The sequence below is a fragment of the Thunnus thynnus genome, chromosome 1, assembly GCF_963924715.1.
Source record: "Thunnus thynnus chromosome 1, fThuThy2.1, whole genome shotgun sequence".
NCBI classification, from domain to species: Eukaryota; Metazoa; Chordata; class Actinopteri; order Scombriformes; family Scombridae; genus Thunnus; species Thunnus thynnus.
In genome coordinates this window covers 27,743,893-27,756,234 of record NC_089517.1, presented here as the reverse complement: position 1 = coordinate 27,756,234, position 12,342 = coordinate 27,743,893, and the positions used below count along the sequence as shown (strand labels likewise).

Sequence of the window (12,342 nt, the reverse complement as noted above, 5' to 3'; positions counted from 1 at the left end):
CATCCGTACCATGGCGGTTTGGGACGAAGTACTGTTACACCCCTAGTATCTACTGATTGATTTAGAATTCAGAGGGAAAATACTGTTTGTATAGGGTGATGGTAAACTAAAAGGTTTTCACCACAAATATTAGCAATGTCAAGAAATGCATTCATCGAGTCAGCGCTTTGTTTACAGACAGACCAAAGAGGGGAGGGGAGTGTGGACGTGTCACAATACCTCACACAATATCTGGTACTAAATGATTAAAAAAAATAATATTATAGAGATTAGCTTCAATTTGATGTAACCCTGCTACTGTATAACTCCATCTGCCTCTTTATTTCCTTTTTTCCATCATCTGTCACTCCTGTCTCAAGGAGACATTTCATGTTTTCTCTGGAACAATTGTAATGAGTTGTCAGAATTGTAAAGAAACATCTGCCTCTTCTGCTAGTACCCTGTGTGTTATCTTTCACTTCAACTTCAAAGACCAGTGTGGATAATTAGGCCACTCAGAGGGCTCTGTGTTTAGCCATCCGTCACATTAAACAATGGACAGAGAGCCCAGAAAATACCAATGACTTTACCCAATCAGCTATGGGCTGCGAGATGAATAATTGAATCTGGGTTAATAGAGACAATTTGTTAAGTGCATTACAGAAGACACAGCAGAGCTCAGCATAGAACAGACTGGGCTGCTATCTTTAACGTTTGCCACATAGTCTCCATGCCAACTGCTGTTAGAGACAGTCATCATGGAAACACCATCATCTGCATTTGTACCCAGAAAAAAACTCAACTCAAGGTATCCCTTTCTGTTAACGTTTTCAGACTTTGAGGGGGCACTTACCACATTCTCCTTACTCAAATACAAAGGAAAGTCCTTGGATATGATTGCAGCATATTGCAGAAGAACCTTGTTGATAGTCTGCAGGGAGGGAGAGGGACAATATTATAATTATAATATGTTTGCTGTTCTATTATTGAAGCACTGGAACATACTGAGAAACTTTCAGCAGTCACAACCCAATAAAGAGATGATATAAAACAGAATAAACACGTCAAAGAGTCTTCTTAGATCAATGTTATAGTCTTTAACTGTGAGTTATTACTCCCTACAGGAGTATTCAGGTTTCTTTGAAGGCCTTTCCAAAGAGCCTGACCTTCGCAAAGCGACACATGAAGTGAGCCAGAGCCTGTGGGTTTGGACACTCTAGCTTCTTGATAATCTCAAAACTCTGGTTTAGTTGAGTGAACACATCCACCACTGAACAGGAAAATAGGGCGTGCTCTGAGGTCTGCTGGAACTGTAGCAGGAAAGATAGTTGGAGAGAGAGGCATAAGTGTAGAGAGAGTGATGCAGGGGTTGAGAGAAGGAAAAGAGAGAAACAGATGTAAAATCTTAGATCTTTAGGCACATTGTAAAAGCATAATATTCTTTAGAACAGTGTTGACAATAGTCAATTAATGTAACAATTACTCTGTAACTACAGTACATTGCTCACAGAGCAGGAATCTAGACCACCTAATGCTGATGAGGAACAGTAGGTGTACTGTTAGCTGAGGTATACTGCCCTAATAACATGCCACGTTAGGTCTTTCACATATATGAGTTAGGTCTTTAACATATATGAATTCCTACATTTATTCATAATTAACATAAAAATCATATTTAATCACATAAACTTTACAACCTCATTTTGTAATGCAGGCTTTCTGTTACCTGTCAGTGATGCGACTCGAGTAATTTTCTGACTTGAAAAAGCCTCTATAGAACCACAAAAAACATTATACAACTGTTTTCACAAGCTGTGTAGTACTCCACGTGACTTGTAAATTAACTTGGACACATAAAATATGTGGAGTGTTCACCTGTTTTTACAGAACTGTGCTATTTTAAAGGGCAAACTGTGCTGATTGAAAAGTTTTACGATTCAATTTAAAATATCAACATTTTAAGAAAAGTGTAGCCCTATGCAATGTCTTTTGCAGCGTTTGTTAGAAGCAATTGTAAGTGCCTCTCTCCATGCAATTATGTGACATAACAAAAAAATATACAGTACATCCTGTCATTTAGATACATATGAACACACATGCACACAAACCAGGTGGGTCAACAATTTCTTTGCCAAATGTTTTGTGAATATTTTACATATTTTGTCTCATTATTGCCTAATATATTTCTGTTCCTTTTATTGCCCCGAAATCATGTTTTACTTCCTGTTTGGTCCAGGTATCATCTGATAATTCGTAATTCATTTGTAATTCAAAAACCAAAAAATGGTAAATCTGTTATTTGTTTCAAAACAAAAAATGGAAAACCGTTTTTGGTGTCAGAATCAAATAACGAAAAACCAATCAAACCCGGCCCGTTTTTGGTTTTTGCTGATTCGTTTTATCGTTATTCCTTTTTGAATTGAATATCCAGCAGGTCTGTGGACATCAAGTCAGGGGTTTTTCCTTTTTTTCATTTTAAACCAAAAACGAAAAACGAAATCACGTGATCTATTCCTTTTTAGTTTCCCAACAAAAATCCAGAAAACCAAATTCAAAAGACCGTTCAATTTTGGTTTAGAAATCAAGTATTTTTGTCAGTTTTGTATGATAGCGGAAGCGGCTACATTAGCCTACCCATGATCCTCAGTGACCGTTGCTATGGTGAAGACGCCAGCGACAGCCTTAACATATAGTCAGTATAACATTATGTAGTACTGCAGATTATTGGTTACGATCGGGATCAACGTACTTTACTGCACATTGAACTGTAAAGAAAATAATGTGTGCTATGGACAAAGAAAGGAAGTGTATGAAATATAATAAAGGTGATGAGAGAATAAATTAAACATAAATAATTCATAAATAATTACATCATGTAAGATTGGAGGTTGAATAAAATGCTAATCTAAAGTCCAGTTTGATGAAAATTACGAAAGTGAAAGTGTAGGGCTTCAATGAGGGATGTGAAATGTAAAGTTCAGTTTTATAACCCCGTCTTCATCCCGTTTACACACACGTGCGGCTGTCACTGGCGTCTTCACCATAGCAACGGTCACTGAGTATCATGGGTAGGCTAATGTAGCCGCTTCCGCTATCGTACAAAACTGACAAAAACACTTGATTTCTAAACCAAAATTGCACAGTCTTTTGAATTTGGTTTTCTGGATTTTCGTTGGGAAACAAAAAAGGAATAGATCACGTGATTTCGCTTTTCGTCTTTGGTTTAAAATGAAAAAAAGAAAAAACCATGTGACTTCAGTTTTTGGTGTCAAACGCAAAAACGCATTGGCTGAATGTCCGCAGACCTGTGCAATATTCAGTCCAAAAAGGAATAACGATAAAATGAATCGGCAAAAACCAAAAACGGGCCGGGTTTGATTGGTTTTACGTTATTAGATTCTGACACCAAAAACGTTTTTTTGTTTTTTGTTGTGAAACAAATAACAGATTTACCGTTTTTTTGGTTTTTGAATTACAAATGAATTACGAATTATACAATGATACCTGGATCCTGTTTTTATCCATTTTTAATTTACATTTCATTCATATTCTTGTCTTGCGATGCCTCCAGACAAGGAATGTTTTTGACTATGTGAAATTTCCTTATCCCCTACATCCTCTTCCTCAAGAGGTGAATTTTGTTTATTTCCCTTGTGAATAAGAAAGCAGTCTTTAGTTGTTTGGCTGATTAAATATAAAGTTTTATATTGAAAAAGTAATTTAAGGTAGTGCTCACTCCATCTTTCTTGTCCCTTTCCAGCGCTCCATTGAGGAAATCCATGGCAACATCCTCGTTCTCATCAAGCCATTGAATGACAAATGGTTCGAACCACCTAGAAAAACAAAACAAAAAACAAACCAAAAACCTTCTATTATGCATGGGTCAAATTATTGTTTGAAGTAATTTCTAGCATTTGGTTCATCTCATCTGTCTGAAGCACCAGATGAGTCACGGTTTACTATGAAAAAATGATTCAAAGGCCAGGGCATTTTATCATTTAAAAATCATAGGGAAACCAATGCACATCGGCGTTGTAAACATCAGGCTTCCGGGGCTTTAGCCAGGATTTTTCTTTTACTTGCTCTGAATCTTTCTGACAGAGGAAAAAAAGCTATAATCATCAGGAAGTGTAATTAATTTAATTCCCGACAACCCCCTAACTCTTGCTGCTGCCTGTGTGTGGATGTAGTGGAGACTGAGGGAGTGGACGGGGCTGGGTAACACCCTCTTGTATGCAAGTTCAGTCCATCTGCAGCCCTCACGTGCTTGCTCATGCCCTCACCTGCGCCATGATATGGACGCACGATGTGCAATTCTGCTTCATGCTGTCTGTCAGCTGCCAGGCTCACACAGCACTAGCGACTATGCTGTCCCTAGATTTGAGAACCACTGGTTTATTGACTAATGTAGCTAAGCGAACCCTAACTACATATCTTTGATATCTGCTGTTGGTGCATTCTGACATTTGTGCCAGAGAACTTGGCTAAGCCAATGTTACTGGTACATGTCAACAAGCTAATTAGTGTAGAGTAACAGCATTTTGTCATGTAGGCATAGATGACATGAAAGGATATAGAATACTTGGGGAGTTGGTAACACAATTTGGAGATGGCCAGATGGTCAAAACACCTGATATTCCCTAAATGGATGTACAAATAAACAAGTGTTTCAATTCAATCTACAGCCATCAGGGTGCTGGTTTATTTTATTTGTACAACACAAAGTGCTAAACATTAAAGCAGTCAAAAAAATAGAATAGAAAAGTAGCAATTAAACACTGGTGCCATAGGTTTGAGAACTCTCAGCTGCCCTGCAGATGTCCATTTTGTCCAGAACAACTGTGTTAACATTACTATTAAAAATTAAATTTCAAATGAGACGTAATGTTTGCAGTAGTCATACAGTGCCGTAAATTAAATTAAATTTAGGCAGTAGTGTTCCAGGCAGAACAGCAGGGACAACCCAAAAAAATTGGCACACACCCTGACCCTGACAGCACACACCCTGACCACAGCTCCAGATGGTCTGAGCTTAGCCCCAGACCTTATCAACTCCTAGAAACATCCCTGCCAATGCATTTAAGGGAGATCAATGAAAATTGATTGCGCTACATTCAAAAAGGTATACTAAAGAGACCTAGCAGATTTCAATGTGGTTTTGGCCAGGGCTCCAATTTATGCAGACATTGATATCAGGTTTCAGTTTGTGTCGACAGATTAGACTGCAAGGCTCAGACAGAGGACAGCAAAGGACAGGACAGGCTAAGACGGATGAGTCGGGTGAGGAAGTACATTTGTTAGAGGAATAATAATGCTGTTCTGTCTGTTTCATTTTGCCATTTCCTTGTTTTATATAATACCCAAGCTTGTCCTCAGAGCAACGGATGTCCCCCCAAAACGGCTTTGTACTCTGGCTAAGGGCATCTGCTACAGGAGGAAGAGCCAATAAATAAGGTGGGCGTGGTGAAAGAGAAAGAGAAGAGAGACGAGGCAGACGAGAGAAAGTCTGTGTGTGTGTGTGTGCGTGTGTGTGTGTGTGTGTGTGTGTGTTCATATGATGTGTATGTCTCAAGAAGAATCAATCCTGCTAGGGGTGGTGTTTGAGTGACAGTGTTGGAGAGGGGGAGGGGGAGTCATTACTCTGATAGACTGGCAGGATGGGAGAGGGCATTGCATTCCATGTGTTTATATTGCAGCTATTCCTGCTTTGCTGCACATGATTATGCATGCATAATGGAAAACAGTGATTATGTGAAAAGAAGAACAAAAACCTGCTTTTAAGCTATAAATTTGTCTCCTCATCCAAAACAATTTATGATCAGCTTGTTTAAAGGCTTGTTGTAACTGCCATCACAGATAATCCAAACATGACAGGTTTATAGATTCAGTCTTAAAGGACCAGTGTGTAAGATTTAGTGGCATCTAGCAGTGAGGTTGCAGACTGCAACCAACTGAATACCCCTCCCCTAACCTCTCCCCTTTCAAGCGTGTAGGAGAACCTATGGTGGCCATGAAAGTTGCGAAAAATGCACATGGCCCTCTCTAGAGCCAGTGTTTGGTTTGTCCATTCTAGGCTGGAAGAGGACCCACTCCCTATGTATATATAAAGGGCCAAATCTAAGCTAAGCTATCTAAGCTAATCTAAATCTATCTAAGCACAGTGATTTTCAGGTGATTATACACCAATTAAAACATACTTATGAATATTACATTGCATTTCTGCCAAAATCTGTTCTACTAGACGCCACTAAATTCTACACACTGGTCCTTTAACCAGCCACAATGACTCAGACATCATATTCACACTGTTGACGATTACATAATCTTTGTCCTTATGGTTTTTGTGGTACAGAAGTATGGTTTAAAGTTGATTTAAAATTTAAAATAATTTTTAAAATATTAAGAAAGTATGAAAAAAAGTTTTTTATTGAAAAAACATTTGCACTTTCCTGCAGAATTCCTGAAAGATTTATCTTTGAGCCTTTTTGTCTTATTCATAATATTTACTTTCCATGATTAAGATTTTTAGCCACGCTAGCATTTATGGTCCCCAGAGGATGAATCCTATGGACTTTGGTGATCCTCTGACTTTTCCTTTTGGGTCAGGCCAAAGTCTCAATTTGTACAATACTTTGGTTTATGACTAAATACCTGTAAAACTAATGACATACAGTTAGCCTCTGCTGTAGTTTGTGTTTAGTGCTAATTAGCAAATGTTAGCATGCGATTGTAACATGCTAAACTTGGATTTCTTAGCATTTACTTCCTTATTCCACTGAGCATAAGTGGTACCTAACAGAGCCACTAGCATGGCTGTAGACTCTTAGTCTTGTTAAAATTTTGTTTTGTTGACACCAACAATTTCTTAGCTGGTAAAGATGGGCAATAATTAGTGTAAGAAATGAACACTGAACTGTAATAAAATTTCATCCTGAAGCAACTGAACAATTTCTTTGCAATGTTTCTCTCTGCTCTGTTTCAGTCAGTCTTATCATCCTCTTAGTGTCTTGTAGCCTTGCTTGTTTTAAGCATCTTTTCTGCAGTTTCAACTCCAATCCAGTTCCAATTACAGTATGTGTATGTAATATAACATGTATGTATGCATGCTTGCGTGTCTCTACATGTACAATACATGCGTGTGAAAGGAGAGGGCACTTACAGAGAATACTCAGGTGAAACACCCTTGAAGGCTGGCAGCTCACGGACGTACTCATTATAGAACCATTTGACTTTGAAGTGAAGATTCATGTATTCAGTACTTTTGCATAGGCGGTGCTTGTCATGCTCTGTAATGCAGATTAAAACATGAGAAAGGAACATGTTAGCATATACAGTATATCCACTTGAGTCACAATTCTAAGACAGAGAAACCTAAGTTGTAATACTTATGAGTCTCACACCTAGGAACACCTCTGGACTGATCAGAGAGCATAAAAATTGTAGGGCAGCACTGCAGCATCAAATGTTCAGTCTGTAATACAGTAAATGTGTTAATTAATTAGTTAATGTGCTCTGAAGGAAAGACTGACCCATTGTTTCTTTGGACTGCTATTTCCTCCAGAAATCCAAAAGTACACACACACACACACACACACACACACACACACACACACACATGCACACATAATAGGAATGTGCAAACAACTTAATAAGCATAAAAAAGACCTGGGAAGCAGTGGTTGTTTTTAATCTGACATCTTACAAGCTCGATTCTGTACAGCCTTGAGCTATGGAAGAATAAGTAAATAAAACTCAGCCTGTGAATGCGTCCAGTTCCCTTCAAAACAAAGAAAGGCCTTGAATGACTGCAAATAAACTGAAACTAAAGTGGATTAGACTTTCGTGTCAGCTGACATGGCTGCTGAGTCATTTAGTCCAGCTCACTGCAGACATTTCAGAACAATTAAACATTTCCATGGGATCCCCTGGAAGAGCAATGAATGGTGACGGTGCAAGAGAGGGAGTGAAGAAAGAAGAGATGAGGGAAAAGAAATCAGTGAAGTAGAAACAGTGAGAGGGATATGAGACGAAAAGAGAGGAGACCATGGGAGAAAGACCAATCAGAAGAAAATTATTTTGCTACTGCAGTGATGGGTAAATTATTTGTGTTTATTATGTTCCTGTAGATGAGGCAATACCACGAGGTGGAGGAAGACATTCAAAAAAACAAGGGAGACCAGCGTTGTGGTGGAAATATCATGGCAGCTTAGAGGATCACGGGAACATTTGTTGTTTCATGAAAATAGAATAGAGGAAATCATCATTTCAACACAGATAAGATAGATGAGGACCAGTGGGGAAGTTAACATGTCATACAATAAACACTAAGCCCTAACAAAAGGGAAGAGCAAAGGCTTTGTTCAAGACTGTCCTCACCAGAACAAGACTAACAATGTCTACACAGTCAGAGCCCGACACACAATCAAACGTAAAGCGCCAGTGAAACTCGAGCCTACATGCAAGCGGTGTAGACAGCTGTATTGATTAAAATAGAAGCGTATCTGTTCCATCAGATATGCATGAGATGAACTGAAAAATGCAGCTTTCTGTGAAGAGGCTGCATTCACAGGACTTGGTGCTTTGAGCTAAATTCTAATGTCTACCTGCTCACAATGACAGTGCTAACATGCTGATAATTAGTAGGTATAATTATATTATTATTATGTTAACCATCCTAGTTTAGCATGTAAGTGTGCTAAAATCTGCTAAATAGAACTAAACAGTACAGCTGAGTAGAAAATTACTTCTATTATTCTGGACAAAATTTTATGGCAATCCATCAAATAGTTTGAGATATTTCAGTTTAGACTAGAGCTGCAAAGATTAATTGATTAATCAATTACTCGATTGACAGACAATTAATCTATTATTGATGATAATAATTTTTAAAACATTTTAAGAAAAGATGCTAACATTCTCTGCTTCCAGCTTCTTAAATGTAGATATTTTCTTGTTTCTTTAGTCCTCTATGACAGAAAACTGAATATCTTTGGGTTGTGGACTGTTGGTCTTGACAAAACATTTTAGGTTGCAACTTGGGCTTTGGGAAACAGTGATTGACCTTTCCCTAATTTCTGACATTTTAAAGATCAAACCGCTCATCAATTGATTGAGAAAATCAACGACAGATCAATTGATAATGAAAAAAATCGTTAGGTGCAGCCCTAGTTGAGACCAAACTGGTGGACTGACCAGGCAACCAACATTGCCATCCACTGAGCCATGCTGATAGCATGAAAAGATTGGTGGTTTGTGCCTACGCTTAAAACACCAGAGACTGCTCCCATCTCCTGCGAACAGTAAATGTTGGGTTAACAGAATTATGCTCACAGTCTTTCTCTGACATGTAACAAGTAGTTTTAACTGCCTAAACTTAACCAAACCTTATCCATAGATGTGGTTGTTGAGACAACATTCTGATCACATTCAGAGTGATCATGCATTTGCTTACATTATAGTGTTGTGTGAAAACATAGGCATACTAAACTGCAATGGACAATCACCTTGTAAATGCTGTTTGTACATTCCATGACAAACCTCCCAGTCTCAGTCCTAACCTGAGGCAAGTTACCATGATCTCCCTCTCCCTGTCTCACTCCACTGCTTCCTTAGTGTGTGTGTGTGTGTGCCTGACTGTCTCTCTCTTAGTCACTCTCTGTGACTCTGCATTGTCTTGTTTCACTTTTGTGTGCAACCTTTTCTTTCTCATTTTGAGTTTTTCTGTCTAGTTTTTTATTCATTATGCAAATAGCCATGCAATAATTTCTCTGTGGCAGTGCACAGATATCAATTTTTCAGTTTAGCAGCTATTCCGGTTTTCCACAGATAAAATGTGGGGAGGTACTATCTGATCATAACTGCTCATTTGAGACACATTTGAGACATATTCTAATATCAGGTGTGAACTGCAATCCATCTCAGCTAAATGGAGACAAATTCTGGCTGTACTGTATCTAGACACAATATATGAGGTCTAAAACAGGGCTAAAGAAGCAGAGAATTTAAAGGAGGGTAATAATTTCTTTCTATTTTACTGCAGGTGCTTCTAAATGGTAAAGCAGAAATGAAGATACACATACAGTACTTAGTACAGGACACATACATCCACACATCAAAGACATGTTTAAATCCAATGCATTGCTCCCCTACTGTCATGCTTTAATCCTGATAAGAACCCGAACACTTACTCTGATGAATAGTGCACCGCCTGCCACCCTACACTCACTCTAAGCCCTGAGGAAAACATTTACATATGTTTAATTAACATACTAACACTACCTGTGAATAATGTATTCAAATACACAATGCACAATATTTTACTCATTAGCATGGAGAAGATTCTGAGTGCTTTACTCAACCCAGTCTGTTATATTTGTGACTGAAGCTCATTTCAAACCTGCTTTTGAAACTGAGGTTAGACTGTATTTAACAGAAAATTTCATTGTGTTTATGTGTAACTTCAGAGTTAAATCAACTTAAAATCAATGTTACAGTGAAATATATATATAAATATAAGTAATAAGTAATAAATTCAAAGAAATGGTTTGACAGTGTTGGTCTCTTCTTAGAAAATGTCTCAGATGCATAGTGGGTGTGAAGATAAATATAATCAATGAAAGGACAGTAAGCATTTGTTTCCATAGCCACCATGGCTTAACATATATCAAAGTGTCAGAAACGAAACCTCCATCAATAGAAAATCACAGTACTGGCAACACTGACTGACAAATGGTCTGTGGGAAAGGTATCGCAAAAACACCACAATAATGGCACAGATGTCACCTAAATTCTTCTCGATAATGAATTTCTCAAGGTCTGTCTCTTAACACCTTGTGATATGAGAAATATCATTTTTTGTTGAGTGGCATGCCTATCTACCCAAGTCACTCTTATTCTCCTATAAAAGCCCTAGGTAGAGTTTGTTAAACTTGCACATATAGATTTTGACATCTTGACAAAAATCTTTTCACAAATCCCAGGAGACACACTAGAAGACTAAAAAAAAGTTTTTGCAGTATCCTGCATGATATGAAAAGGGACAATGCCTTAAAGTTACTTTCTTTCTGAACCCAACACTGGAAAATCACTGCTTTTATCTACACCTACCTAACCTTCATAGCTGAAGTGGTTTGATGGGTGAAATTGCAGAGGGATTTAAGGTTTCACCTGAGTTCACCTAGTCAGCCAGTGTCATAAAGGAGCAGGTGGTTTAAACATTGTGAATATTGGGTTGATATTGTTTTACTAGAGAGGACCTGCTGTAGAGGCTGTGTAATATCTGAACAGAAGGATCCACTCTGGCAGTGCCACTTTAATAACTGAGCTGGTACTGCAGGGGCGCTTATACACATACAGGATGGACACACATATGCATGCGAATACACACACTATTGCAGTCTGTCAACCTTTTTGCCCTAAGCTCTGTCTACACACATACTTGCTGTCATACACTCACAGTCACACTCTAGTCACCTAAAGTAAGCAGAAGGAGGTCATTTGGAAGACAAAAAGGAGAGGTCAGCAGGTGTTTTGTTTGGTGTTGCCAGCCAGGTTCTGCTAGCTTGCTAGATGTGTATATGTGTGTTTGTGCACTGTGTGTGTGTGTGTGTGTGTGTGTGTGTGTGTGTGTGTGTGTGTGTGTGCGCACGCGCACAGTTTTGTTACCTCATTGGAACCTTTTCTGGTATAAAAACCGACCTTGTCAGGACCAGTAGTCCTCATGAGAACCAAAGCCCCGTCCTAATGAGGCCAAACATCATTTCTGAGATCCTAGTTAAGGTTAGGGTTTGGGTTAGGCTGTCCACAATGAATGGAAGTCATGAAATGTCCTTACAAGGATAGCTGTGTAATAAATCTATGTATAGAGATTAATTTACTATAATGAAACTAAGGGGAAACAGCATTAAAAAAATAATCTGAGTCTAAAGCCTTTTTGGTTGGGCTTTGTATTTTTTATGCTGCCTGTATACAGTATGTTAACGACTGATAATTTTGCTACTTTAAGATCCTTATTATTAGTGGCATTAAACATATACGTTTCTTACAGTTGCTTTAGAGGACAGATCATAAAAATTGCTAATGTTCATCTTCTGGAGATCATGAACATTCCCTAACACCACATGCTAATACAATCTTAAAATTTTCTGCATAGTAAATGTCACCTTGTGGGGGAAATATTGAGAAACATGCACTTGCTGTTGAATACAAATGTATTCTTACACCAGAGTACATAATATTTGTAACTTTCAAGAATTAAACTGTTCATTGTGCAGGACAAACATTCTACAATGATATTTTTCTTTCAAGCTCAAAACATGCGCGGTATTAAGACAGAAATATCTGCTAGAAGTTAAAGCGTTCTTG

General features: G+C 38.2%; 1 protein-coding gene across 2 annotated transcripts in view; it reads right to left on the bottom strand.

Moving 5' to 3' along the window:
- Positions 1-12,342, bottom strand: part of LOC137185728 (protein unc-13 homolog C) — a 114,651-nt gene that overhangs the window by 22,954 nt on the left and 79,355 nt on the right. For both annotated transcript variants that reach the window (XM_067594061.1, XM_067594069.1), the window contains exons 19-22: positions 7,139-7,265; positions 3,716-3,812; positions 1,146-1,289; positions 833-910 (exon numbers count right to left, since the gene is read on the bottom strand). In XM_067594061.1, the coding sequence (XP_067450162.1) occupies positions 833-910; positions 1,146-1,289; positions 3,716-3,812; positions 7,139-7,265 (446 nt within the window). The remainder of the gene's footprint in view (positions 1-832; positions 911-1,145; positions 1,290-3,715; positions 3,813-7,138; positions 7,266-12,342) is intronic.